Here is a 27829-nt window from a genome sequence, read left to right on the forward strand (position 1 = left end):
CTATGTGTATAATAATTATTGGAGGGCCTTGCGTTGCCGTCCCGCGAGCATCTGGGGAAAAAATAGCTCTTCAATATCAGCCGGAACTCCGCGTGTAAAATCCCTGGTGGCACGGTAGCCATATTGTTAACGGGAAAAAGCTGTGAGCGCTTGTTTGGTCAATCCAATAAAGGCCAGCCTACCCTGCTGAGATGAGTGGTGTGGCCGTGGTGTACTGGAGTTGACATCCATCGCCATTGTCTGAAGAGAGTCCATAAACGTCAACCTAGAGCTAGCTCTCACTCTTCCTCAGTTTCAACAAGACGAGCCCTCATTATCTTGACCTGGTCCACCGGCCGGTCCTCAGCTCCTGTTTTTACCAGACCCATCCTCTGCACAACTCTCATCCCGCTCTTCACCCGTCCAAATATTGTATGTTTCCCATCCAGCCACGGCGTTGGTGCCAAAGTGATGAAAAACTGGCTGCCATTCGTGTTTGGGCCACTGTTCGCCATACTCAGCACTCCAGCTCCAGTGTGTTTAAGTGAAGGATTTATTTCGTCTTCGAATTTTTCACCGTAGATCGAACTTCCGCCTCTGCCTGTTCCGGTAGGGTCACCCGTCTGGACCATGAAATTGGGAATTATACGGTGGAATATGACATTATTATAGTATCCTCGTTGTGCTAACGTCGAAAAATTCTTGCAGGTCTGTAATTGAATTAGCGGCGTTGATTCGCATTACAAACGAAAGGAGATAATATTGGTAATAACCTACCTTAGGGGCATGTTCTGTATACAGCTCGACTGTTATAGAACCCTAGAGACAAAAAGTCACGGTCAGATACAACTAGTTTGTTAAGCTCGACGTTGATAGAAACATACCATAGTTGTTTCAAGAACCACTTCCTGCGCCATGGTTAGGGGGCTGTAATTTTATCTCGCTTGCAAGCTAACAAATCCTACAGCTAATTCGATAACAATATTAATCAAAGGGAGTATGCTTGGTTTGTGGTGGTGGTGGTGGTGGTGGTGGTTGCAGGTGTTGAACCGTATGAAGGACGGCGCGCAGGTTGAAACTCAAAGCGCGCAGGAGAATCAAATTGATTTGGAGCCACATCTCAACTTCCAACTAACATAATAAAACTCCAACAACATCGCTAGACTGTTCTACACAAGCGCTGCCCGGCAGTTTCTCCAGACAGAGATAAACATATATTCAAATATCTTTTAATCATCATCTTTATTCTCAGCCCTTTTAGGCCTCGAATCTGGGCCTAAGCCTTCGTCGCTATCACTACACCCAGTATCGCACACCAGACAGTGAAGCCTCGTTTATACAGGAGCTGACAACCGAAAGTGTCATGCATCCTTTACCTAGCTTAACGGAAGCTATCGATCAGCTCACTATCGAATTTTCCCTTTTAAAGCCTCTCATTCCCACATATACCCATCTCATAATTTCTACACTGTTTGCTCTATATATTGGCTGTCATGCTTCACTCTCAAGGCCCTCTTCAGCCAAAAAGGAATCCAAAGAACACAAAGAAGAGGATGATACGGATGAAGCTGTTGTCCAAAAGATGGGTGGCTTGGAGCCATCAGATGCTATAGTATTTCCGGTTCTATCTGGCCTCACGCTCAGCGGTCTCTATCTCCTGATAAAAAACTTTGACACCAAATACTTGAGCAAGATCTTAAACTGGTACTTTTCGCACACCAGTTTTATATTTGGTATAGCTTTCATCCGGGATGCCATTACGATACTCAGATCCTTTGCCTTTCCTACCCGCTACTTTCACCGTGGTACTCTGTGGAAGGCTAACCAGGAAAAGCGAGTCTACGAAGCAGTGGCTTCAGAAGGCTCATCCCTTAACACCCGTCCGTCGCCATTACCGGGTATATTGGGAACAATCCCCCTCGCAGAATCTGTGCAAATCTATCTCTGGAGCTTACGGGGAGCTTCCTATCAGAAATTGAACTTCCAGGCTTACATCCGGTCACTTGTGGATCTTAAATTTCCTTTCAACATCATCGACGTACTTAGTATTATTTTCTCTGGCATCGTGGTCCAGTTCTCTGTGTTTGGTTCGCGCCCATGGTGGCTAACAAACTTCCTGGGATTCTGCTTTTCCTATGGTGCACTCCAGTTCATGTCACCCACTACATTCTGGACTGGAACCCTTATACTAAGCTCCTTATTTTTCTACGACATATACTTCGTCTTCTACACACCAATGATGGTTACTGTTGCGACAAAGCTTGATATTCCGATAAAGCTTGTATTCCCACGTCCACCTGTCCCTGGTGAGAGCAAACCAGCAGAAGCAACGCTAGGATTAGGCGATGTTGTGGTACCTGGAATGATAATCGGACTTGCCTTGCGGTTTGACCTTTACTTGTACTACTTAAGAAAGCAAAGTCGACAAGAACAAGAACAAACAAGCTCAAAGGATGACAACCGAGTTGAGTACAAAAATGCTGCAGGTGGGTGGGGTGAAAGGGTCTGGGGATGTGGGCATAAAGGAGCGAATGCTCCTCGGCATGAAAAAGAATACTTTGATTCAAAATCATTCCCAAAGACATACTTTACTGCTGGATTAATCGGATATGCTATTGGTATAGTCGCGACATTATTGTCGATGCAGTTATCTAAGCATCCGCAGCCTGCGCTATTATTCCTTGTGCCAGGGGTTCTGATCTCTCTCTGGGGTACAGCATTTGCGAAAGGCGATATACAGGCCATGTGGAACTTTTCTGACGAAGTTGAAGACGAGGGCAGCAACGAAGATGAAACGAATAAAACCGAAGCCAACGATTCGTTTATGGAGGGAATCTTAAAGAAGGCATTGTCATTCTTCTGGGATACTCGCATATCTGAGAAGGATGAGAAGAGCGCAGCCGAAGCCGGCGATTCTAGCAGGGATTCCAGCTCAGAAAACCCTGATCGTGATGGAAATAAAGACAGTACTCCTAGTACCGAGGAAAATTCTTCTGAAGAGAAGAGGACCCATTCGAAGTCAGAACTTATATCGCTGTCAATCTCATTAATCACAGAGACAGAATCGAAAAAAGAGCTAGGGGAAGGTAAACTTGTCTCAACACCACAGCCATCGACAAATTCCTCCCCAATTCTTGTTGCTAAGGAAGAAGAACGCCCATTGAAGAAAAGGCGAGGATATAAACCCACCCACTGAAGTGTGGTCAGTGTAATGTGCAGATTTTTTTAGGCGTTTTTGGAGCTTGACTTGTATTGCGCCAACCTTAGAATTGACGATGCTATGATAGAATTTGAGGATAGATACTGTGGTTATAATACAAAAGCTCATCAATTCATTTTTCATTTGTTTCCCTGCCGTTAAAACGGGCGTTATCTTGAGTGACTTCCAGACTGTAGATCGAGACTCAGCCTTCTAATACCATCTTTAATTCATTCCACCTCGAAGTGGCTAAGCTGACAATATCTTTTATTTCTTCTTTGCCCACATAAAATCCGCCGTTTTTCTCCAGACGCACTATTTTAGCGATGGAGTTTGACGAGGTGAGATCCACAACAATACAGACACGTTCTGGGCATAAAGACTCTTCAAACGCATCAGGATCCGCTAATATCCATTTATCATAAGCTTCATCCGCATCATTAGAAACTGAGCCGTCCAATTTCTTCCCTTTCCCCTTTTGTTGGTCAAACGGAAGAAATACCCGCCTCCAATCGTCCATTCCATGAGCCTCAAAAACGCAGAATGAGCTCGAAATCGGCATGCCACGTAGTCGTAAGCCTTTGGCTTCAGAAACTCTATCAGAGCATAGTACTCTCTCGCTCTCTAAATCCCACCATGCCTTGGGCAGTTTGGTGTTTTTTAGTGCAGCCACTATTGCTGCCCACGCTACATCAAACGGGTTCCCTGCAAGTGAAACCATCAAGACATCAATATATAGAGTCCAAAAAGCTTTAACTTCTGGGCCCTTGGCTGTTGATTGGGTGGAATTATCATTCCCATCATCCATCTCGATATCCTCATTGGTGGTCTCGGATGCCTTGGCTGGATCTGGGGTATACCATATCCGTAGGTCTTCAGCACAAATCAGATTCGAGCTGTGAAGAAGAGAAAGAAGTTGATGGGATAGAGACTGCGCCAGAGCTGTAGGTGGAGCACTAGCAAATATGCTGGGTGAACAACCGGTGCTTAATGACAAGTTGGGAACAAGTAAATTGAATGACTGGATATCCGAATCGTCATCTTCGTTATCTATAACCGGGCTCGGTCCAGATTTTGCACCAGCGTCTTCGGTTTTCCTTCGTTTAGCGCTTCTCGAAGACAGCTCCGATGCGACCTTCCAGGAGGCAATATCATCGGTATGGAGTATTTCTGCCCTCACGCCACAAACAGCTGCGGTGTCGCCCATCCGAACAACCGCGCTGCCATTGGTGTGGGTAAGTGAGCCTGTGCTCACAGAAGCTGGCCGAAACTGCGTATCCGTCCTGCCATTAATTCGTATCGACGGCCGTGAGCTGGACGGGGAAGGTTGGAGGTGTGCGAGTGCATAAGTATGTGGCTGGAGCTGTGCCAGGTGTGCGGGAGAGATCGAAAAGGCTGGAGTAGAGCTGGGTACTCCGGAGGGCGCTTCTACGGCTACATTGACCGTTGCCATCGCTCCAGAATGCCGCCGTTGACTCCGAACAGTAGTTATTTCTTATCTCATCGTCCTCCAGCTTTCTTTTCTCTAAGAAAAGTCGCTGTGGCAGAATAAGTTCAAGGTACCAAGGCGGTGAGGAGTCTTGGCGCTTACCTTATGTTCCATCACTCACGTGATTGAATCCTGGTTTTAGCCAATGAAAATATCGGAAAAGAGAAATCAACAACATCGAGAAAGCAACAGCAAGCAACAAAACATCGACACTTGGACTTCCGTCAAGGGCTTCCGCGGACAGAGCCCAGAGAGGTGCTAATGTAACGGTGTGCCGTTTACTCCGTACTCGAGGATGAGCCCAGTCTTCGCCATCATCAACCAGCTCGCGATATAGGGACACACAGATGCTGGTCTTCGGGATGTGCGCAACTATAACTATAACTAGCGGAGGGGCTAATGCATGAGATTTCACAGCCCATCACCCTCTGAATACTATCTACCCCTGTTGATTGGACAAGATCCTTTCGAGTGATCATCAGCGGCAGTCGTACAATGGGACGGAGCTTCAGCGCTTCGTTTTCTACCTGGCCAATAGGCGTGCCATTTATCGTGTTGGCGATTGAGGAGCTGAGCGCTCCGAGGAACGACGGCATCTCTCTCTGCCTGGGCTTCCTTTGCTACTGCACCCCCAGTCCTCTGTCTGGGTCGTTGTAGGCCTGTGGGACTCATTTTAGCTCTCGCCGCTAGCCTGCTTGCCTGGCTATGGGCTAAGATCGTGACGCACAGCCACGGGCGTGAGTTCACTCTGTGCAGAAGATTCTATCTTCGAACTTGGTGTCGAAACGGCCATACTTCGTACAATAATAACCGGCGCACGGAGCATGGTCACAAGATTTTACAGTCGGCCCAAGGCTGTGGACCCGATCTCACCCCATGGAAGTTGCACAGCGGCTACATGGTGACATCTCAGCGGCAGTGCCTTTTTGTGTTGAGGTCCTCCCTTGAGAGAGAACCCGATTATCCGGTGCAAAAGCCCTTCACTCCCCTGATCCTTGATCCCGTATTTGAGTTTGGACGTCATGAAGGAGGGGCAGCCGCCTGCGGCCAATCGATATCCGGCGCCACAAAAGCCCTTCAACCCTGATCCGTGGCCCTTAACCGATCATCTTGTGCCCTCCTATTCGCTAGGTCCCTTTACTTCATTCATGCTCTGTGTGAATGCTGCATTTCCTTCACATCTTGGCGCCACTCTCTTCTCGAGAATGAAGGTATTGAGTACAGCTTCGTTTGCTGACATAGCCAGCCGCTTGAGGCAGATTTGCTCTATCCTTAATCTTTGCAATACCCCTGGTCTCTTCTCAACCATGCAAAAGCTTGATCATGCTTGCTTTCCACCCCAGGCTCAATCAATAACTCGAGTGACCATGCTGGTTGATGGGCGATCGGCCGACGCAATCCATCCAAAGGCATTTTTGTGACGCCTCGACTGCCCTTTTTCGTAGGGAGCTATCTTCTTAGTTTTGGCAGAAACCACACAATCGCTTTGCATTGGTTTATAGTGAAATCACGCTAATAATACTATCCTTTTGAAGGTTATTAGTATGAATTGCTTTTTCAAAACTGCATTGACTTCCGTTGAACGTGGGAAGTAAGATATATCGGCGGTCGGAACCCCCTCATCCCTACACTACTTAAGTACTATCTGTACCGCAATTCATGCTCTTGCTATGTCGATCTATGCAGTTCATGAATCAGCCTTCTCATGTCATATATAAACTTGATCTCCCATCTACCTACTTATGGAGTACTAGCCGCCGGACGTCGTTTTACCCAAACTATATAGATTTTGGCCTTCCACACCGCGCATCAACTTCTTTGCAATCAGGATCATTTCAGTCTATCAAAAGATGACTACGCGACAAAGCAGCCACATCAGAAAGCCCCATTCTACTCATATCTAGTTTACACACCTGGATGGAGTATGGAGAACCATTACACTTGAATTTAGAATCGTTCGCGGTCTGACAAATATGGGCTAGTAACCTACCGTTTGCAACTGCTGTTCTGGTTCCCACGAGGACGTTCTGACGAAGTAAAATATTCAACTCCATTAATCCCGACGACTGCCTGATAACCTGCCCTGTTCTCGATAAACGGGCAAAAATGCCGCCCAGGCAATTGGAGTCCTTCATATCATCCATACTAGGCTCAGAATCATATTCAAAGTCACTTGCCAAACGCATAGATATCCCGATTAACAGCGCAACCACCGAAGAGCAGCTTGCCACATCGCAACTAGACCCGTTCTCAAAAGCCTCCAAGTATGCGCTGGGCTGGGTCTACTTCTGCATTGTACTATTTGTCCTGACGTTTCTCCTCCGCTTATACCAGATATGGGGAGACAAGATTAGAGCCGCCCTTCGAAAAGAAGAATTATTCAGCCCTGGACAAACGCTCTCGCCCAAGTCTGACTATGAATTGGTTACACCCAGTCCCGCAAATTCCCATCGAGCATTTTTCCCTGCAACCGGCCCGCTTGTCCAACCCCCTAAGCGAGACTCGGCTCTTTCATCTATAGGCTGGGTAAACAACTCAATCGCCTTTGCAAGATGGATATTCTACCGCCCTCTGCCGGTGATAAAGCTTGGAAAGCTTGAAATTGTCCCCCCATCTTTAGCTGCTGCTGTCCTCGTCCTGCTTGCCTTCATCTTTGTGACACTATACTGTTTCCTACCCCAGCCTTTGTATTATCCTCACATCACCGACGGATCGCCTCCTCTCGCAATTAGAGCAGGCATGCTTGCTGTTGCGACGCTTCCATGGATCATTGCGCTAAGCACAAAGCCAAATATTATCAGCGTATTTACCGGCATTGGCCACGAACGTTTGAATGTCCTCCACCGCTGGACTGGATATCTCTGCCTTTTCTTAGCCCTAGTCCACATGGTCCCATTCTACATTACTCCGGTCTGGGAGGATGGAGCACTTCCGTTATTCTCCTTGTTTATCGGGGGTGACTACTATATCTATTGATCGGGGCTTGCTGCTCTGGTACCGCTGGCCGTCCTTTGCGTTCACTCTCTACCAGTATTGCGGCACCGCATGTACGAACTCTTTGTCACTTTACACATTCCAATTTCCCTGATTTTCATCGCCATGATGTTTTGGCACTGCAATAACTTCCTCACCTCCTGGCATTATTTGATCTCTAGCCTTGCTCTTTGGGGAGTATCATACCTTGCTAGGGTGTTCTACTTAAACTGGTTGAACCCATTCCGCCTTTCGTTCCTCATTGGAGAAGAGTCGGCGGTTACAATTTTACCAGATAACGCTGTCAAGGTCACAATACCTACCCAAATGAAATGGAGGCCCGGCCAGTACGTATACCTCCGTATGCCGGGAATATCTATGCTTCAAAACCATCCTTTCACCATTGCCTCTCTCTGCAGCGACGACTTTCCATCTAGCTATGGATCAAAATACCGCGATATGACCCTTGTATTTCGACCATTTGGTGGGTTTACTAGAAGGGTACTTGAGACAGCGTTGGAAAAAGGGCCCTATAAAACATACAGGGCTTTTATAGATGGGCCCTATGGCGGAGTTCGCAGAGAACTCTCCTCCTTTGACGATGTTGTGTTCTTCGCTGGTGGCAGCGGAATTACTGCAATTGCAAGCCAGCTACTTGACCTGATCAAGAGAATGCGTGATGGAAAGGCCAGAACCAGAACAGTGAAAGTTGTATGGGCTTTGAAGCGACCAGACACCATGGACTGGTTCAAGGAGGAGCTACGCATTTGTCGTGAATGCGCACCGCCCAACTCCATGTTTTGCAATTTCTACCTGACTGGCGCAAAACGATACGACAAAAATGCCGAAGTCGTTTCTCACCCACGTCCACAAAGCGGCGACTTCCACGATAAACTCAATGATGTCTTTCAGGGGGTTGCTAGCAAGAGAAACTCTGCGTATATTCGAGAAGAAGCTGGCGGGGATGAAGACAAAGAAAGAGAGCTGCGAAGGGAGAACGAGGATAGCATCTCTGCACTGCCAAACGCACACTTAGCCGCTCGTCCACGGATACAGACTGGGCATATTAACCCATATTTCCCTGAGACGCCCAACTCTATGATGTCTTCTCCAGAGGAGAATGACGGCCCCAACTTCGGGTTTCCTAGCACTCCGACCATGCTACAGAAGAATCTAATGCGCTTCGCCTTTTTCCCAAGGCAGAAAAGGGACGGCTGGAAAACAGAATATGGCAGACCGGACATACCCTTTATGTTGAAGCAATTCTCCAAGGAGTTCGGTCGACGGACCTGTGTTTTCGTGTGCGGGCCACCGAGCATGCGGGTTGACGTCGCAAATACAGTCGCCAAGCTACAAACCACAGTCATGAATGACCCGAATAAAGATGAATTGTTTTTGCATACTGAAAACTATGCAATCTGAACTTCACAATGCAATCCTCCATTCACCATATACATACCATACCCTCCTTTTTAATTTTAATTTTTTCCCCCTTTCAAATATTGTCTTTACATACACTCTAACGAGAATCTCGATACCACTTTTGCAATGTATATATTCCCAATACCTAGGACTTCAATGATATTATCCCTGTTGGCATCAGCTTAGCATTATTTTGAACATAGTTGCTTGTAGCATTATATTCCGGCTACAGACTACTGATAATATAGTGCAATTTTTCCTTTGAACGTTTTATCTTTCACAAGTAAACATTCAAATTATATTCTCTCTTCTAATCTACGATATGCACAATGGCTGTAAGACAATGGAGTATGGCAGTTGAACAAAGAATCATAGAAATTTAGGCACTAAGGGGTATCATGCAAGGTTGTAAGTTGGCATTAAGAGGAGGGTATCCTGGAATAAAAAGGGAAATGGACGATATATAAAGCACCTCTACCGAGTATGTGAAAACAGAGAAGTTATCCTCTCCGTACTCTTTTAGCATTTTCCCGCCCAAACTCTCCCTCATCTATAGAGCTGCGGCTAACTTGCTGGTAATCGTCTAGTTTCTCCCCAGTGTTCAAGTCATGGGCTTCGATTTTCTCCCAGTCCTCATCTTCGTTGCAGGTATGGACATTATCATCCGTAGTACTCTCTTCGTCCTCCCAAGTCAGCTCTAGCTTGACTATCCGCGCACCTCCGGGGCTCAGGCGACGATAGTACCCTTCGATTACGCCTTCTTCAACTGTGAACCCACGAGCAATATACCAGGATAAGGCCTCTTCGTTGGTTTCATGGACATGTGCAGTGACCGTACGGATGTTGTAATGTTTGACCATATTTGAAACCTGTCGAGGCGATTTTCGTTCCCCTTCATCGGAGGAGGACCTGTCCTTGGAAGTGTAAGGTTCCTCGGCATATATGAGAGAGTCTAACAGGGATGCTGCTATGCCAGTCCCACGGTAAGGGGAAAGGAGGAGTAGGGTTTGGATATAGAGATTAACCACAGGCCGTAATGCTGTTGCCTTGGCGGTAGAAGAAGGGTAAGGAAGCGTTGCTGGCTCCAGACGACACCGTATACCGCCTACCACCTTGTCCATTCCGGATGCTGGAGGAGAAGGAGGGGAAGGTAAGCTTTTGGCTGCTAGGTATGCTGTTCCGTAAATATTTGAAAGAGGATGTTGATGATATACAGCCACACGCGAGACGGACGCGATAAAAGGATCAGTTATAGTGGCAGTATAGAACGAATTTTGGTATCGAACTGGCAGAAGCAAACCCGTTATTCGCATCAGCGAGGGCACATGCGCAGTCTTGACCTGGCAGATGGTGACATGAGGATGTGGAGTTGATATAGGAGGCGCAACATGAGGGTACGGGGTGAGATTATGGAATGCGGGGTTAGATTTGGCGGGAGAGGAGCATATTGGGGGAGGCGGTACGACAGTTTGAGGCTTCATAGGCGGCAGACCACTCTTAACGGGAGATATCAGTTCTGCTTTATCTGGCCTGTCGGCGTTATGTTGTCCAGAGGCTGCTGGGTTTGTGGTGGGCAATGCGGAAGGCCGCGATGATCTGGATGCGGAGAACAGACGCGACATGACGGGCCAACGGAGCGCTAACTGGCTGTTGCCTGCGCAGAAAGAGAGCTAGCTGGGTGAATAAAAGGACGGAGTAAGCCCTGGGCAGCCGCTGTTATATAGCTATGTAGCTTAGCCAACGCTGTCGGCGCAGCTGGTTGTTGCTCATGACTCGACGTTTGTTTAAGAAAGCAGCGAAAAGTCACCCCGACGGCGCGCGTGGGAGCGTAACTAGTAGATTGATAAGATAAGATTAAGCTGCGGTCAACTAGTTAAGTTAGTTAGATGACGTAAGCACGCTGGGCGAAAAAAAAAGAGGACGCAAGAAGGAAAACACCGCAGGCGAAGCCATCAAGAGATGACTATCACGGCGCTGCGCAGTTAGGCCTCTCCTATCCTGATCTTGTGCGTGAGCGATAAAGGACGGCGTTGGTAGGGAGACGCCGGACACTATTTGGGTAAGCAGCGAGCTCAGGTCTCGCCCGTTAGACAGGTATTACCAGCTCCTCCGCGGGAAGACTCCAACCTCCCCTTAGCATCGCCCCTAATGCCGAGAACGCTTTCTAACCGCCTGATGCTATAACAGTAGCGATAGACATTGACGACTTGACGCAGTAAATTGGCACCGAGGATTGGATATACCATTCAGTACGTTTCCCGTTCGACAAGTTTCACTGCCGTCCTGCCGTTCCAGCGCCGGACCCGAACCGCTCCTTTGACTCCGGTACCGAGATTCGGCGACTACATCACCCACTTCAACGAGCTTGACAAGTACTGCGCTTGGCCTGCCATTGCTCCTCAGGCTGCTGTCCTTGGATGAAGACACTTAATGGAAGCATGTCAGGCTGATGTCCTATTTTGGCATTGGCGGACATTGAGTTCTCAATAAGCGGGTTAGTCGACGATGCTATTGTTCATAACACCAATCGGCCAACGCTCGAATTTTCAGCAACACACATACTCTTCTTCCCACCATATATAGCTCCCCTCCTCTTGCTTTGCCCACCCTTACGCCACATAACTCACACTCTTACATCACACTCTTACATCTCCCATTTCTTTCAATCCTGGTGGTCGCCATTCTTGATATCTCTTCTAACATTATGGGTATAATAGACGGAGCTCAAATTATGGCTGGCCCAGAAAAAAGTAAAGAAGCTGCAAAAAGTGATCCTATGTCTTCTACAGATCTTGCCAGATTCGTAAGTGATTCTCTCATCAGAACGGGTCTTGGTTTGAGTTATTTTTAACACTCCTAGCAGACTCGCCAAATATTAGATGATACGTTCTATAACATAATTCATGATATTGTGGCAAAGGTGCACAAGGAAGAAAAGGTTGCTCGTCAGCAGTCAGCAGTTGTCACTGCAAGACAGCTAGCCGAAGAATCAACCAAGGTTAAAGACTCTGGCGAAGAGGCGAACGGCACTGCTGATGCTGGTACATCAGCCTCACACGAGCACATAGTAAAAAGCAGAGGAGTTCGACTAGAGACCGACAGCGCCATTTTCGACAGTGGAAAGGTTTACCTAAAGGGTAACCCCTTAGAAACAGTCAAGGAGATAATATGTCCGAATTGCCGTCTCCCCCGCCTGCTATATCCAGCATACGGTGAAGGGTCACGCCCAGTGGATGCAAGCCGAGAATACTGTCGCAAGCAACCCCCCGTTAACCTTCATGGTAGGGACGTTCACGGCCACCATTTCGCCGTAGAGAAAATCACAAAGAAGAAGAAAACTCAGCCTGCAGCGGGCACGCCAGGCTCGAGTCCACCATCTATTCCCGAGACTCCTGGCCCTAACCCTCTTCTTCAGCCAAAACCAGACAAGGTTTATGTTCCTACAACCAAATGCCCCAACTGCCCACGGTACTTCCTTCTTACCAAGAGTGCCCAGCACCTTGACAGATGTTTGGGTATCTCAACCCGACAGAGCCGAATTCGCACTCCCCTCGCCAACAGCGAAGCTGGTACACCTGGACCATCGCAGCCTGCGAACGCACGAAAACGTGTACGTGAAGGCGAGGAAGAAGGTGCCGCCGGTCCAGTTAAGAAAAAGAAAGATTTCGGCCTGGCAACGAAACTGAAGAGTCAAAAGCCCGCAGCACCTAGCAAACTGAAGAACGGAACTACTGCAGATACGATCTCGGTAGAAGTTTCAAAAACTCCTGCAAATGGGAAAGCCGGGAAACAAAAAGCATAAATTCGCTTTTTCCTCACTCATTATCACGATACCAAATATCCAAAACAAAAACCTCCATTTTATCCATCTCTTATTGAGAGTCACCCTGTTTAAAAAAAAAAAAAGACTACCAACGACCACGCCACTCTGCATACATAACTGGAGTAACGGCACAACGAACTCTTCCACACCACTGCGAGTTATCTACCACCAAATTACCAAGCTTAAAAGGAAGGACTTAATGGTCTTTCATTTCTTATCTTCCCTGGAAAATTTACACATACTACAACTACCCATCTAATTCATGCGCCAAATCGGGCAAACCCATCTTAACTATACCATTTTTCATTTCTGTTTAATGCAGCAGATCAAGTTCTCTCTAATGCCGGACGGGATGACGGGCATCTAACTACAATGGGGGGCGTTTTGGTCAACGGCGCCAAAACATGGCTTTTTTTTTTTTTTTTTTTTTCGTTATTACTATTTTTTTTATTCCATTTGTACCTTTGTCGAACCCTACTTTTTCTCCTTTTTTCCTTTGTGCTAGTATTTCTCCGTCGCATTTACGTGGAATGGGATGTGTTTGTCCTTGAATCTTCACCCTGCACAATGTTGCAGCTTCTTTTGGGGAAGATGTTGATATTAGCCTAGTTAGATCATTGCGCGGGTCTGGTGTACATTATTATGGCATAGTGTGAAGCATGGACGAGTAAACATGGCTCAGATGCTTTGTGGACAGCAAAAGAATCAAATGATATGACTTGAAATTAAAACATTTCTCTCTAAATATATTGGTCGTTAAAGATTATCATACATTGGTATACCGGAAAAAGAAAAAGGGTTAAATAAATATTAAACGAAAGGCCCAGCACTCATGTTTGCCTCATGCCAAGTTCGTATTTCTCGTCAATGAGTCTATATCTTGTTCTGTCCTTGCGATCCTTGAACAGCATTGCAACACACAGGAGGAGAATGGCATCAATTGCTATCATAAAACAGCGTCAGCACACCATCAAAACCCATCAGCCTGATACAAAGTCCCAGAGTCGAACGTACCAACAATGCCAAAGGTAGCAGTAGATATATTGCCAAAGAACGAAAAGGCATAATCAGACATCGGCCCTATGCAGCCCGGTTTCTGTGCGGCAAGCAGATCCGACATACAGGTTGAATCGTAATGGTATAGTGGCGAGGTACTGTTTTCAAACCCGCAACAATCGAACTAATCATGCAAAGCCACCGTTAGACCGAGCAGTCACACCAGGTCCAAGATGCATAAAAATGACGTACCTTCTTCTGCAGCAGGCCTTGTATGTCACCAGTCTCCCTGGACCACATTGGCTGGAGCGTCGAGCGGGTACGCAGAGCTTCATACCAAACACTCAGACCCAGGCTGAGGGTGAAAATCCCGCTGAAGACGAGTAGCCAGCCATGAAGACGTAGCCATATTCCGTTCTGCGGAAACACAATGACCGGTATCGAGCAGAGGAAGGCCGCGAAGACGCAGATTGCATTGGCAAGGGAGGCTATATACCGATGCGCACATGTAAGTATGTGTGTGTTTGGTTGGCAAACTGAGTAGTTAAATATGTGGGTAGCTGAGCAGATGACGAACGGATTATGGGACAACGAGGTATGAGCAGGGACCTCATGGCGTTCTCGACGTTTCTTTCATGATGGAGGCTTGCTTCGCCTAGCCTTGAGCCCAGAAGGAGGATGATGCCGCCCAGAAGGAAGAGGAGGTCCGCGATTATGTACCCCGTTAGGACCTTGTTGATGGCGAAACCCATGGTTGTTCGGGTGGTCTTATAGCGATGGTGATATGGGTATAGCAGGAAAAGAAGCAGACAAGACGACAGAAGAAACAGGGCACAGGACGAGGGCCATGGTAAATAATATGTCCCCCCATGCTGTCGTCCTGGCTGTGCTCACTGATGTTTGCTGTGATCTATTGGTAGGGCCGGGTTAGGTTGGGTGGCGGGTTGCAGCAGCTCGGCGGCTAAATCGTGACAAGGGCCTCGGACCAGTCATGTTGTAGCACCGCCATCTTGCACAAGATACTATCTAGTACTGTACATTTCAAGGACATTCTGAGTGAAGAGCAGTACGTATTTTTTTTAAGTATAGATCAGTGAATTATACATCTTCTTGATAAAAATCATGCTAAGACCATGATAAGAGGAAGCCAGTATACGCAGAGAGACGGGAACGATCATGGGCGATATAAAAACACGAGGTGACACCTTTTTGTTATAAGACATGCCTTCGTCCATTTTCCCTTCTGAACGAAACCGATCGGAATATAGAGTGAGATAGATATAAGAGCAAAGAAGCGACCAGATGGGAAAGAGCACGGTACATCGACGGGTAGAAATAGCATATAAGAGTGCTAAAGAAGAAAGCAAGCAAAGTCAAGGGGGCACACGTTTATCATAAAGAGATACAGAACAAACACCAGAACCCCTCACCCTTTCCTGGGTTTCCGATATAAAACCCCCATCCCCGTGTGTAATATGTTTGGTGATAAGAAAAGAAAAGATAGGGGAAGAGGGGGAACGAGGACGATGAAAAAAAGATGCGGGATAAAAAGTAGACAATATTGATCTCAAGGGATCCACCGCTGAATTGGTATCATATAACAGTAATCATATCCACTGGGTGTCATAGGTGTTGCGTTCTTATTGTTAGTTCCGCCGAGAGGAGGAGAAAAGGAAGAGGTTTGAAAGGTGACAAGAGGTACCAGGAGAGGGAGGAAATGGGTCCCTGGTTTGTGTGGGAAGTCGGCGGAACGTTGACCTGAGACGGGATGGCTCGGGAAAGGCTATAACTCTAGAAAGGATATAGAGATGAAGGAAACAGGAGGGAGACTTTGAGACGGTGTCGAGGAGAAGAAGGACAGACGAGTGTTCCCATGGGTTTCCCTCTATACAGGCTGTAGGTAGGAGAGAAAAAAAAAAGATGTAGTCTCGGCCGGTCTAGAAATTCGCGGCCAAGGAAGAAAGTAGGAGAGGTGAGAGTCGTGTTTTTTCTTTTGAGATGAGAGGTGACATATTTGCTTTCCCTTTTTAGTATTCTGCATGGAACAGAGTTAGTGAAGGATAGAAAAGAAACAAAAAGAAATGGAAAGAAGGAAGGAATCAAGAAGTGAGAAGAAGGTTAAGTGGTGGTGGTGGTGGTGGTGGTGGTGGTGGTGGTGGTGGACTGCTGCGGTATACGCGTACCAGCGGGCACGCCCGAATACTGACCTCCAGCCTGTGCTTGCTGCTGCTGTTGCTGCTGCTGTTGGAGATTCTGGTAGTACGCGATCTGATGTTGCTGCTCGTTGGTCATGCCACCCATGTTGTATCCTGGATGCAGTGGACGGGGCGGTATCGCGGCGGCCTGCTGCTGGGCAGCGACGGTGGCCTGGGCGACCTCATCGGGTGAGTCTGCCGGTACCTCTGGCGCCTCGACTCCGTTCTCTGTTCCCGTAGGCTCTTGGGCGTTCAAACAGCGCTGTATCGGTTAGTCGTAGCTCATGAGAAGGTGGGTGTGCCACGGGCGTACCTGGATGAGGTTCTTGCCCTCGGACTGGGTGACGAGCGGCTGTAGTTTTGGCGTCGTGAATGTGTAGACGAGCCCAGTCTCGGACACGACAAGAAGCAGGACCTGCGTGCCCGTCAAGACCGACAATTCATACGCCTATCGAACACATTAGCCCAGGTTATTTGTATAGATATATATATATAGATAGATAGATATATGGGTGTGTGCGCGCGAAGATGTGATCGTGATGGAGATGGAGATTGGTGATGGGGACGCGGTGATCTAGATCTGCCAACAACCAACCTTTTTCATGATGCCGGCCTTTCGCTTGGAGAAAGTGATGTGACGGCGGGACTTGTCCTGGATGAACTTGATCTCTATCTTGCGACGCTCGCGGCCGGGCTTGTCATCGTCGTCGTCGTCGTCGTCGGCCGCAGGACGCGGCCGCTTGCGAGAGTCGAGGGAGGCCGATCCGTTGCCGGACGGAGGGACGAGGTCGTCCTGCGAGGGCGAGGGATTCTCCTGGGGCACCGCGGCGACGTCGGCCATGGCGATAGGCAGTCCTGCGCGGCGGCGAGCTGGCGGTGGTCTCTGCTGGCCGGGGGCGAGAAGCGAGCTGTGTCGTGAGTCTGCTGTCGAGCGTCTGCGGTCGGTGGTTGCGTGGTTGCTGGTTGCTGGTGCTGGTGCTGGTTGCTTGCTGTTCCCAAAGAGGTATGATGTTTGGCGGGCGAAAAGGGACGGGCGGCCGAATCGAGTAACGCGCTGGGGTGGGAAGAGTGACAGGTTTGGGTAAGGTCGGGAGTAAAAGAGGGAAAAAAGGGCGAAAAGGGCGACGAGCAGGCGAAGAAATAGGAAAAGCGCCAGGGCGGGCGGCCGGCGAAGGGGGGCGCTCACCGCCTGCCTAGTTCTGACACGGAAGATTGTCGGCGCGGTTCTGCCGCCGTATCGCCCGCCGTGACGCCGCGTCCGGGGCTGTACCGTATTACGGTGGCGTTTTGTTACGGCGGCTTATATAATACAGCTATTTGATGCTATTTATAGCCACGCTCTCTTTTGCCACGCAGAGAAGAAAAAAAAGAAGAGGAGTTAAAAGAAGTCTAGACATTATTATTATTATTATTATCATTATTATTATTTTCTCTCTATTACGCTGGGTTCGTCGACAAGTGGTGTATACATAGCAGACAGGTCGGCATTTAGTTAGCGTCAAGAGTCGAGGGCGCGCGCGGGAAGACAAAAAGATCGGCGTTTCACCAGCTGCGCCTCCTGCTGAGCATGCAGAACCCTCAAACACGCCGCGGCCCTCAAAAGTCTCAAAGTCCTCTCTGCCTTCTGGAAGCGCTTCTGGGATGACGGGGAACACGGGAACTAGGCCGGTTCTGTCCTGGCTGGAGGGCCCGGGGGCCTCGTCTCTCGCTGCTCTCTTGCTCGTCGTCTCCCCGTCTCGCTTTGCTGCCCGTCTGGATCAGATCTGCTCCGCCTGGAGATCTCCTTGCTTTCTGCACCCAACTTCCCGGCTGTCCTTTTTAGCGTCGGGGTGGGCCAGCGATCAAGCGATCAGGCCCTTTTTTTTTTTTTTTTTCGCCTTCGTATTTCGCCAGGACAGCGCAAAGGGCGAGAGCAAGCTGAAGAGAAGCTGAGGAAGAAGAAGAAAGGCTGCCCTCAGCTTATGTAAGAAAGTGATTAATGCTGAGGTAAGCAAAGTCTAATTCTCTGTTGGTCAACTCGTCTTGGCGCTTCTTCTTCTTTTTTTGCCTCGGCTGTTTAGGCAGTCGAGGAGGAACCTTGGGCAAAGCGGCTAATGGGGGCAGGCTATGTGGGTGTTTATTTTCATGTCTAGTCTACGAACGTGCAGAAGACCGTATCATTAATTACTATCATAAAATGTAGAAGGAATAAGAACATCATCAGGGCCAGCCCTTAGCCTCGAGGTCGCAGACAGATGCTGAGATGCTCATCTAGTCATCATATTCGCATTCAGTCTCCGTGCCAGCCTCGGGGGCCTCACTCTCTTGAGCACCGTTATGCCACCACTGCAGGCAAACAGGCTTTTCTATCTCCAGCGTAGACTTGGCCTCCGGTGTCACCTTTCCGGTCTCAGGGTCAAGTGCAAATACCTTGATGTCGTTCGAATTCTGGCCTTCGGTCACAAACCACTTGCCGCTAGGGTGGATAGACATGTGTCTTATGTTCTCCACGCCGCCGTTGAAGATTTCAAGCAGCTTCAGCTTGCCGGTCATCTGGTCAATGGTATACGAAGCGACGGAGCTGGAGCCAGGGAAGACCTTGTCAAGCCGGTTGGAGGCATACAGGTGTTTGCCCGATGGCGAGAGGATGAGTTCGCCCGCCGCCCCCGTCTGCCCGTCTGGAAGCGTAGATAGGGTTTGGATTTCGGTAAGCTTGATCGTTTCAACCGTGTATTCGACGGACATCGCGGTCACCGTGTTGGAAAGTTCGCCAACGACATAGTAAAACCGAGGCTTGTCCGAGGCTGGATACAGCACGCCATGGCGAGGCCCAGTCCCCGGTTTGACCTTGTTGGGAGGTGCAACGCTGAATTTCTGTCCTGCGTCTACCTTGAGGATGCGGATCAGGTCTGAGCCTAGGTCTGGCATAAGCACGAACTTGCCGGTTGGGTCGAAGAGCGCCTGGTGCGGGTGAGGAGCGTCCTGGCGGTCTGGTACCTTCCCCTTGCCTTGCATTTTAAACATAAAGTCCCCCAGGTGGGTGAACTCGCCGTTGTCCTTTGAAGAGTACGCTGAAGCACTCGCTGAGCCGCTAGTTTACCGTTGGATTAGTGCATACACAAAATGTACTCCATACACGGCACCTATTAATAGTCAACTTACTAGTTTGCAGTGATGATTATAGGCTGGGTAGGGTGCATGTCCAAGGAGACAGGTCCTGCCATCCCCTTGATAGACTTCAGCTTCTTCAGTTTCCCATCCTGACCGATAGAGTAGCTCGTCAAGGCATGTTCAGTCGATGTCTCTTCGATAGAATACAGCATCTTGCCGTCCTTCGAGACTTCCTGCCATGACGGCGTGCTGGAATCTGTGTTGTTTCCGGTAACCTTGAAAGTTCCAGTCTTGGTATCAAAGCTAACGGTTGCTATGGCGTTGGCGTTGCTGCCCACAAAAGCGATGTTCTGCGCCACTATTCCAGACGTCAATATTCCTGCCTGGAGCAGCGAGAGAAATGGCACAGTCTTCATAGTGAGTCGAAGTTGGTAATGCGGGGTGGAGATACCTATGACAGAGGTAAGAAAGTGTTCTTCTGTCTTTATTTCAAAAGAAAAAAGAAAGCTGCGAGACGCGGTTGGGTTTTATATAGAGCTGTAGAATGGGAAGAGACACAGTGACATTCGATATCACGTACATACTAACTAACTATAGAATGTTCGGTGTATATCTTCCTGTTATACGAGCTAGTCCGCTCTTTCACTGCATAAACTAGTAGCCAGTCGATCAGCCAGGTTGTCTTTGTGGTGAAGTTGTAAGTTACAAGGCAGGTGTCGCTCGATGAAAGGGATGTGTCACTCTACCAACTGGCAAATAGCAAAACCTGGAGCCTTCTCTTTGGCGTTGGACTGCAGATATCAAACACACTTGTGGTCAATGCTGGATGGTTAGGGCGCCAGAAGCTGGAAACTTTGGCCAATCGATTGGGCTCGGTGAATTCTGGGCTTGCAGTGGAGTCTCAGGGTGCCCCTGCACGGTTAAACTTGATATTGACTAAAAAGGAGTGACTGGTTTCAGGTTCGTTTCATGGCCTTAGACCATAGCGACTAATCCAAAGTCGCTCAAATCAATTTCATATTCGCCCTGGGCAGGATTGCAGACTGCTTGTATAAAAGTTGCTGAGATAGCTGGGGTTGTGGTTCATGAGCCAACTAAATGCTACGCCCTTTTATCTATAGCCATAAACAACAGTATCTATGATTCGCAAACATGATATAAGTGGTCTGAGCAGGAGATGCATTCCATAAGTATACATTCCATAGAATTTGTCAGATTTTGTAGTTGGATGAAGCAGCAGCCATTGTCGACAACAGGTCACCTACAACTTACGGCATAGGAAACGCGTCTATTGAATTATCCGAGGACTATCTACTCGTTAAATACATACAATATTTGGGGTATTAAGGCAAAAAAAAGGCCACCTTTTTCACTCCGTTTATCATCGGGGGCATCTTTGTCAGGTCAATACAACAAAGTTCCCGGGTGTTGAAACGATCATATATGAGTACACATTATTGCCAGGGAGCAGAAAATCCCAAACATGGAACGTGCAACCAGGCTCAGATAAAGGTATCTGGCCCCGAGATGCAGCACTGTCTGGATGGAACTAAGATCTCTCTGCAAAACTTGCTCTTTTGGAATCTGTGAGTTTTCTGCTATGCCGGTCACTGCCTGTAGGCACCGTAGTCTCGCTGGACGTTCCCCAGAGAGAAAATAAACGTCTATGGCCGGTTGAAACGGAAGTTGTGCTCTTACGCCGTTGTCGTTTTGACGCTCGACGAGGCCACGATGGAGAGTCATGGGGTAGGAGAGCCGAACGAGCAAGTAGCTCTCGACGGCCGCCGAGGTCATCTTCGTTTTGGTCGTCTCGGAGCTCTGCCAAGATCTCTGCAGTTTCTAGACCTGGGTTGGTGGCACGTCTGTGTGAAAAGGTGGAGGCTCGATATGGGTGGTTGAAGGGACTGGAAGGTTGTCGGAGACGGGGTGTATGATGTAGTAGAGGTTGACGCTCGCCCAGATGTGATTCTTCGTCATGGGGGTGTATGAAATCGGCGTATGTTGCAGCGGAGGCATCTGGTTCCTCCATTAAACCAAGACCAGGACCTATAGCGCTTGTTGGAGGAGGCACGGCAGCCTGTCCGGGATGTGTAGGGGATTCTTCCAATCTCCAGGAAAGGCAAAGGACACCGGACAGTAGAATGACCGTTCCAAGGGCTATCAATCCAGCGTGTATCCCGGAAAGTTGAGAGGCCTGGTGAAAATATATTAAGCCATCTAGAATAGCGATTATGTTGTAAACGCAAAACACATAAGGATATAAGACACTTGTACTGCACAATTTCAGGCCGCGGTGCATATAGTACATCTGAGTCAGGGCCAAAGCAACAAGCGCAAGTAGGATGATCCAAGACTGCCAATAGACAAACTGGTTGTCCTGATCCGAAATCGTTCGTACAACCAGCTCGACTGCAGATTTTGCAAGGAGAAGGCAGTGAGCTGATAGGATACCACTGAGTGATCCGTATATCATCCCACGTACCAGCTTTATCCTGGGACTGTGATGGAGGTGCGGAGACCAAATGGACATATATCCCCTTGCCTGGGCAGGTGTAGGGGACACCTTCAAGGCACGAGCTCCTAGGACTAAAAGCAGAACAACCACACCCGTTCCAGCCATCCAGTGGAGGAACGCAGGCCGAACAAGGAGTTTAAGTAGTTGATCCAAAGTGTGGGCGGGTTCGCCAATAGCTCCAAATGTGGCAATCAGAATAGCGCCAGCGCATACTAGACATGTTCCGATTACTGAGTACCGCGTGAACGGCTCCCCTAGGATTAGAGTTGCAAATATGGTATTAAAAACAAGGCCGGACTGAGAGGTGATAAAATGTTAGGCCATAGCTTGAAGGGTTTGAACAATAAAGGGGGTACGGAGACGTACAGCTTGTAGGGTAGAGAGGACTGGTAGAGGCAGCGTCGTAATCTGTATAGTGCTCCCAACGATATTGGCACTGACAAACATGAAAATTCCGATCTATATCGTCCACCGTCAGCGTCCGTCATGTCCATTTGCTTGTTTATCTCCGTGTATATTCAACCAAAGCATCGAGGCGATGTCCCCACTAACCTGCCATCTTCTCCGTTTAAAGGCCGGCCGGCGCGTGTCGTAGGGAAACTTTTCATCTTCGAGCATATGCGATTTTCGTTGCAGCGTAAGTCCGATAGCCTGTAAACTTGTTGATATCACTCCGACAAGTACACCGATCTAAACGTCCAGTCGCAAGTCGCATCAGCATTAAGCCCCGTCAAAACAGCTCTCTGAACGGGGCAGAAACGTACTATTATGCCCCCTGTAGGCGACAGGTGACCGAGGCCCATCTCGAATATCCCCATGCATTTGGTATTCAACTAGAGCAAAGGGGAAAAGACAGTGAAGCTGTATGACTTCAGTGTGTGCGTAGCTGCTGGCTACTGGCTGGCGAGGGACATGGTGGAGGCGAGGCGGCGCGCGAGAGTCGATGAGCGAGTTATATTTATATTATATGCTAGCAGGGTGAGACAGAAGTGCAGAGGATGGCCGTGAGGGCATGGCCGGGTGATAGCTGCAACTGCGCTGGGTGATGTGTCGAGGTGATGCTGGCGAGGACGTTGGATGCTGGTCGTTCGAGCAGCTCACCGTGGTTGGGAAGCAGAGCAGGTGACGCTCCACCACCGGGCCCCGTCCACTCTCGTCGCTCGCTGACTTCCAACGTCAACGTCAACATCAACATCGCCATCCCATCGAGCAACGACGGCAGCAGAATAATAACGACCTGACAGCCGGCATCTCCGCTCTGCTGACCAGCAACTGTGCTCCGTAAAAGACACCGGCCGGGAGGATTTCACACAGGTATTTACAGAGCTGCCGTTCTCGTTGGTTTTGCTGGTCGACTTTCTCGCTAACAGCAGCTTGCTTGTTGCCTTCCAGCTCCAGCATCCTACCTATCTACGACCACTGCACATAACCCGTCCATTGCATTCTTCAAGATGTCTCAAAGCCATGCTCTTTCAGACGACCAGGTACGTTTTTTCCTGCGCGGGGCTCGGTTATACCCATTAGTCAAGTTGCTCCGACGCTGATGGCTGGTGATTTCATTGCATGTAGGTCGCGGGCGAGCTCCGCAAGATGACCGCCTTCATCCGACAGGAAGCTCTCGAGAAGGCCAGAGAGATCAATCTCAAGGCGGATGAAGAATTCGCCATCGAAAAATCGAAACTTGTACGACAGGAGATTGCTTCTATCGACCAGCTGTACGAGAAGAAGTTCAAGCAGGCGAGCATGTCGCAGCAGATCACCAAATCCACCCTTGCCAACAAGACTCGTCTACGGGTTCTCTCGGCTAGACAGCAACTCCTGGACGAATTGTTCGAGCGGGCCAGAGGAGAAGTTACTACTGCTGCCACGGGAAAGAAGGGTGCCAACTACGAGAAGACACTGGCCGGCCTTATTCTAGAGGGACTCTACGCTTTGAACGAGAGCAAAGTGCAGGTTAGAGCCAGAAAAGCCGATTATGCTGCTGTCAGAAAGGCTGCCGAGAATGCTTCCAAGGAGTTCAAGGATAAGGTTGGAAGGGAAGCCACCGTTGAGATCGATGAGCGTGAACCACTCGCCCAAGACTCGTATGTCTAGTTCCCCTTGTTACTTTGAATGGGTAGATTTGCTAACAGTGTATAATCTAGTGCTGGTGGTGTTATCGTTCTCGGGAGCAATGGAAAAATCGAATATAACAACACACTCGAAGAGCGTCTGAGATTACTGGAGGCAGACTCCCTACCCACAGTCAGAGAGATGCTCTTCGGCAAGAACGCCAATCGCAAGTTCTACGACTAATTCGTCCCTGGCGTTTCGACCCTGTTTCTCCTTTTCTTTTTTTTTGAGCATTGCGCGGGCTTTCACACCCCTCCTCCCTTTTTTCGATTTGTATTCTCTAATCTCGCCGCCATCGTCACAGTCAGCTAGCTGTCAGCCACCATTGTACCTCCCAACCTTAACGGGGATCTCCCTTCCCTCCATTGAACACTAGAAGCATGCCAGATGTATACCTAGCTCTAGCTGCAGCCATTCTTGGATCCAATGACCACTTAGAATATTGCTATCGCTTGTATTTTATTCTACACGTCCTCCCGCTTTGGTATCATGGCTCTTCATCTATATATACCATGGAAATGGCAGAAATGTCCGGTATCATCTCACATATCTTCGTCATAGGCTGCTGCTTTCATCTGACTCCGAGAAACTTTTCCAAAATATCCCTCTTTCCACTAACCCCGGCATAGCCATCGTCATTCGAGGAAACAAAATATGACTTCTTCAAGACGGGTTTAGTCCTCACAGTATAGACAAGCCGATAATGAAGTGCTTGCAGACTTTCCTTGGCCTCAGTGCGTTTCATATGTGAGGCACCAGAATCCTGAATAGCAGTAAATATAGCCTTCACTCGATCTGCAAGTTTATCCACCTGTTTATTAAATTCAATCTCCCCCTCCTTATCTGAGAAAGAGCGCTGTAAAGTCCCTGAGTCAATCGCCACGTCAAGTATTGTGGTTAAAGCAGCTAAGTTGGCAAAGTCAAATGGCTCCTTATCTTCCGGCCGATGTTCGTTAACTTTAAAACGTTCACCTTTTAATTGTGAGCTGATTTTCCGTAGGTTGATCAGTTCGGAGTCCGACTTATCGAGTGGCGAGCTATCCATGAACAGAAAGGCGGATGCAAGACGACATCTGAACAAGGAAATCTCTGGGGTTATTGGGGGTATATTTTTAAGTAGAAGACATTGGAGAGTTGTATCTTTGAATGTTTGATAAGTATTTTGGGCTAACTCGTGGGCCTGGAACTAGTTAGCCTACCAACGGACAAGCAAATTTATTGGAAGACATACATTAGCCTCTGGTAGAACAGAGGACTTTGTCTGGCCAAATAACGCAGGAATTGCTCGTCGTGTCTCAGCACAGACCGCTCCATCGTTCATGACAGTTTCGTCGAGAGCTAAGCGACATAGGATCTTCAACGTATGTTCACGAGTCAATGCATTTAGTCTATAGATACAGTTATTAGCAGGAAGGCAAGAAAAGACAGATGAGGATGATGGACTCACTTTTCAGCTATGTTAGAAAGTAGTGCTAAAACAGATAATAAATATTTCCTGTCTACAGGGGGTAATGGCTCTGAAAAATTTTGATCAGAGGAATCAACTCTCTAAATTTTAGTGTAAAGGGGTACTCACCTTCTTCATCAACATTACGAGTATCAGGCACTAGAGGCTTTGCAGCATCTAGCGCGCTACTTTTCGCCCCCAGCGTTGCAAACAAGCGATCAATATGCGAAGGTTGGACGAGAGAAGCTATCAGATATTCAGGAGAAACCTAAGCGTATTATTAACTTGGGATCAACCTATATAGAGGGTAGACTTAGGCTAACGAACTTGAAGAGTACTGATATATGCAAACCGAAGTTCATCTCGTGGTTCCGTAGCCACTGGTTGCCAGTTAGCAGTGCACATAATCAATACTTCATCTTTTTTTGGGGTATAGGAGTTCACACCTGACTGTAGAATCCAGAGTAAAACATCATTCTGTAAGGGGATGTATTTCTGCACTTCCCCAACCACACCTGATAGAAACGCTCTATCACGAGAAGAAGGTTCTATTGCGGGATTTAGTATGATAGAAAAGATAATGTACGACCGGTAGTAGACGACATCTCACCTCTGAGGACACCCTCCCAAGACCCAGCATCTACTGACAGGATTGGGAAAGGCTCAACATCGACAGTTGGCGGATCATCACGAAAGAAGGACCAACTTATACCTTGTCGAAGGGCCTCTGTCCGCAGCACTGCATCCTTCAGTCGCCGAGCAGCAACTGGATCCGAGGTATCTGAAACTAAAGAGGCATATACATCATCTTTATCAGTGGGGTTCTTGCCCTTGGTTTTGTATTTGCCCATGGATTCCTGGATGAGCACTTTTGCAGCCGACACCTGGGCCTCTCTCTCCTTGTCGTGCATGGCATCTGCTACGAGGTCATCTAGGGAGAACTTATGTGTTGTTCTGGCCGTGGCTGTCTGGGTTTCCTTGGACTCGGGCTTGGGTTTGGCCCTCGAGCGCTTCCGGCCCTTTGAACCGGACATGTCTGTATCTGAGCCTTCATTCTGGCCCGAGGTGCCCAAGAACTTAGCCAGTAGCTCATCCGTAGATATGGCAATGGAATTAATAGAGTAGTCATCATCATCGTCGTCAGATGCTGTGATCACAATCTGCCCGTCCTTGAACACCCGCTGGGAGCCGGGAACAGTCGTGAACGACGAGACAGCTGGCTCATCCATGGGAGTGTGCTGGCGATGGCTTGTCTCGGCAGCGCCAGAGCTATCATTTCTTGAGCGGTCCTGTAGTATAACCTGCTCCTGCTTGGGCTCTGAGAGAGAAGAGGTAAGCTGGACGGGGGATGAGAGGTCTGGCGGGCAAGAAGTCAGTGGTGACGAAGAGCAGGGCCCATCTTTGCTACTGGGCCGTTTCACGCCCGCTACAGGTTGTGGCTCTGGAGACGACTCTGCGGGCTTGAAATAGAAGGATATCTTGTGGTTTTCTTTCATTATATAGGATTTCTTTGCTTTTATAGTCGGCTTTTTTGGCTCTTCTTTTGGGCGCTCGAGACGCGCTTTGCGAGAACCTATTTCTAATCTGAGATATCACGTGATACTAAATTAGGAATAACGTTAGCTATTTTCCGAGGTTGAATATAACACCTAAGTACTATTGAACTAACTATATTACAGAAAGTAGTTAGCTATATTTATCTATAAATATATATAAATAACGCTTGTCAAGTTGGTAAATCTTGATAGTTGTCTGTAAGTTGTGATGTCATTATTGCTATGAAGCGTCCGAAACACCACACTGATCAATTGCGTCCTCATTTGAACAGCAAACAAAGCCATCAAGTACGCCTAACCCGATGGCTCCTTGTCAGGCGGATGTGTGTACGACTCTTCACTGCTAATATATCAACCCAGCATATCAGATCGATACACAATGAAGCCTATCTGCAAGTTGTAAGTAAAAGCCACATGGCTAAGAGAGCATATACCAGTCGAAGATCAACTGAAGGATCGCAAGCCGCGTTAGATTAATACCGCAAGCCTAAAGGATGTTTCCAAGAGGATGATTCCTTGAAGGAGGAGAAGGCTGTGGAAGCACTGGAGACACACTGAGCCCCTTCTCCAGCCATTATATTGGACACTCGCCATATGGAGTATAAGATATCACACCAAAGATGGTGACCATCTCGAAGTAATATATAACTGCTCCATAAATGCCAGCAAGACAAACGTCATAGCCAAGTGGTTAACGGGTAGGAAAAAACCCGAGCCGCCTCAACCGTCACAAGCATTGGCCCCAGGGTCGGACAGAGCGGCTTTAAGAATGGCGAGAAGCAGGCTGGCGATCCGTACATGAGATACGAGGCACAGCACGACACTGGTCCACACACACGCACAGCGTCTTGGTTGAACGCGCAATTCGGATCGTCGTTTCAAGTTGATGGCAGCCTCAAACCGCGTAAGAAGCACGAGATATGCTGCAGCCCAAGCGGAGGAAACACGAAGCAATTTAACCAGGGCCAACTACGGAGTACACTGTACTCCGTACCGCAAGACCCCTAACAGCGATAGGCGAAGAGCACTGATA

General features: G+C 48.3%; 14 protein-coding genes across 14 annotated transcripts; 5 read left to right on the top strand and 9 right to left on the bottom strand.

Annotated features, from left to right (window-relative positions):
- Positions 1–278: 278 nt before the first annotated feature.
- On the bottom strand, positions 279–896 carry TRV_05836 (peptidyl-prolyl cis-trans isomerase; the record flags this gene model as incomplete). Its single annotated transcript, XM_003020017.1, has 2 exons — positions 279–689; positions 864–896. The coding sequence occupies 2 exons, from the start codon at positions 894–896 to the stop codon at positions 279–281; spliced, it is 444 nt and encodes a 147-aa protein (XP_003020063.1).
- Positions 897–1342: 446 nt separating this feature from the next.
- TRV_05837 (signal peptide peptidase, putative) lies at positions 1343–3175 on the top strand (the record flags this gene model as incomplete). Its single annotated transcript, XM_003020018.1, has 1 exon — positions 1343–3175. The coding sequence occupies one exon, from the start codon at positions 1343–1345 to the stop codon at positions 3173–3175; it is 1833 nt and encodes a 610-aa protein (XP_003020064.1).
- A 208-nt stretch (positions 3176–3383) lies between these two features.
- On the bottom strand, positions 3384–4385 carry TRV_05838 (uncharacterized protein; the record flags this gene model as incomplete). The annotated part of the gene is made up of 1 exon (XM_003020019.1): positions 3384–4385. One exon carries the CDS (start codon positions 4383–4385, stop codon positions 3384–3386), a length of 1002 nt encoding a protein of 333 aa, XP_003020065.1.
- A 2388-nt stretch (positions 4386–6773) lies between these two features.
- Positions 6774–7643, top strand: TRV_05839 (uncharacterized protein; the record flags this gene model as incomplete). The annotated part of the gene is made up of 1 exon (XM_003020020.1): positions 6774–7643. One exon carries the CDS (start codon positions 6774–6776, stop codon positions 7641–7643), a length of 870 nt encoding a protein of 289 aa, XP_003020066.1.
- Positions 7644–7712: 69 nt separating this feature from the next.
- On the top strand, positions 7713–9062 carry TRV_05840 (uncharacterized protein; the record flags this gene model as incomplete). Its single annotated transcript, XM_003020021.1, has 2 exons — positions 7713–8124; positions 8197–9062. The coding sequence occupies 2 exons, from the start codon at positions 7713–7715 to the stop codon at positions 9060–9062; spliced, it is 1278 nt and encodes a 425-aa protein (XP_003020067.1).
- A 379-nt stretch (positions 9063–9441) lies between these two features.
- Positions 9442–10684, bottom strand: TRV_05841 (uncharacterized protein; the record flags this gene model as incomplete). The annotated part of the gene is given in 2 exon segments (XM_003020022.1): positions 9442–9612; positions 9632–10684. The coding sequence occupies 2 exon segments, from the start codon at positions 10682–10684 to the stop codon at positions 9442–9444; spliced, it is 1224 nt and encodes a 407-aa protein (XP_003020068.1).
- Positions 10685–11479: 795 nt separating this feature from the next.
- TRV_05842 (transcriptional activator (PtaC), putative) lies at positions 11480–12864 on the top strand (the record flags this gene model as incomplete). Its single annotated transcript, XM_003020023.1, has 3 exons — positions 11480–11502; positions 11613–11865; positions 11923–12864. The coding sequence occupies 3 exons, from the start codon at positions 11480–11482 to the stop codon at positions 12862–12864; spliced, it is 1218 nt and encodes a 405-aa protein (XP_003020069.1).
- Positions 12865–13715: 851 nt separating this feature from the next.
- TRV_05843 (uncharacterized protein) lies at positions 13716–14633 on the bottom strand (the record flags this gene model as incomplete). The annotated part of the gene is made up of 4 exons (XM_003020024.1): positions 13716–13828; positions 13900–14065; positions 14134–14369; positions 14459–14633. The coding sequence occupies 4 exons, from the start codon at positions 14631–14633 to the stop codon at positions 13716–13718; spliced, it is 690 nt and encodes a 229-aa protein (XP_003020070.1).
- Positions 14634–15999: 1366 nt separating this feature from the next.
- On the bottom strand, positions 16000–16917 carry TRV_05844 (uncharacterized protein; the record flags this gene model as incomplete). Its single annotated transcript, XM_003020025.1, has 3 exons — positions 16000–16338; positions 16390–16491; positions 16672–16917. 3 exons carry the CDS (start codon positions 16915–16917, stop codon positions 16000–16002), a joined length of 687 nt encoding a protein of 228 aa, XP_003020071.1.
- Positions 16918–18326: 1409 nt separating this feature from the next.
- TRV_05845 (uncharacterized protein) lies at positions 18327–19582 on the bottom strand (the record flags this gene model as incomplete). The annotated part of the gene is made up of 2 exons (XM_003020026.1): positions 18327–19146; positions 19218–19582. 2 exons carry the CDS (start codon positions 19580–19582, stop codon positions 18327–18329), a joined length of 1185 nt encoding a protein of 394 aa, XP_003020072.1.
- A 1133-nt stretch (positions 19583–20715) lies between these two features.
- Positions 20716–21786, bottom strand: TRV_05846 (DUF803 domain protein; the record flags this gene model as incomplete). Its single annotated transcript, XM_003020027.1, has 1 exon — positions 20716–21786. The coding sequence occupies one exon, from the start codon at positions 21784–21786 to the stop codon at positions 20716–20718; it is 1071 nt and encodes a 356-aa protein (XP_003020073.1).
- Positions 21787–22651: 865 nt separating this feature from the next.
- TRV_05847 (uncharacterized protein) lies at positions 22652–23082 on the bottom strand (the record flags this gene model as incomplete). The annotated part of the gene is made up of 2 exons (XM_003020028.1): positions 22652–22953; positions 23004–23082. 2 exons carry the CDS (start codon positions 23080–23082, stop codon positions 22652–22654), a joined length of 381 nt encoding a protein of 126 aa, XP_003020074.1.
- A 50-nt stretch (positions 23083–23132) lies between these two features.
- TRV_05848 (uncharacterized protein) lies at positions 23133–23976 on the top strand (the record flags this gene model as incomplete). Its single annotated transcript, XM_003020029.1, has 3 exons — positions 23133–23165; positions 23251–23765; positions 23826–23976. The coding sequence occupies 3 exons, from the start codon at positions 23133–23135 to the stop codon at positions 23974–23976; spliced, it is 699 nt and encodes a 232-aa protein (XP_003020075.1).
- Positions 23977–24364: 388 nt separating this feature from the next.
- Positions 24365–26736, bottom strand: TRV_05849 (uncharacterized protein; the record flags this gene model as incomplete). Its single annotated transcript, XM_003020030.1, has 6 exons — positions 24365–24979; positions 25025–25181; positions 25241–25292; positions 25370–25508; positions 25568–25788; positions 25851–26736. 6 exons carry the CDS (start codon positions 26734–26736, stop codon positions 24365–24367), a joined length of 2070 nt encoding a protein of 689 aa, XP_003020076.1.
- Between the last annotated feature and the right edge of the window lie 1093 nt (positions 26737–27829).

Source organism: Trichophyton verrucosum (genome assembly GCF_000151505.1).
Source record: "Trichophyton verrucosum HKI 0517 chromosome Unknown contig00651_1.f1.exp, whole genome shotgun sequence".
In the NCBI taxonomy this organism is placed as follows: Eukaryota; Fungi; Ascomycota; class Eurotiomycetes; order Onygenales; family Arthrodermataceae; genus Trichophyton; species Trichophyton verrucosum.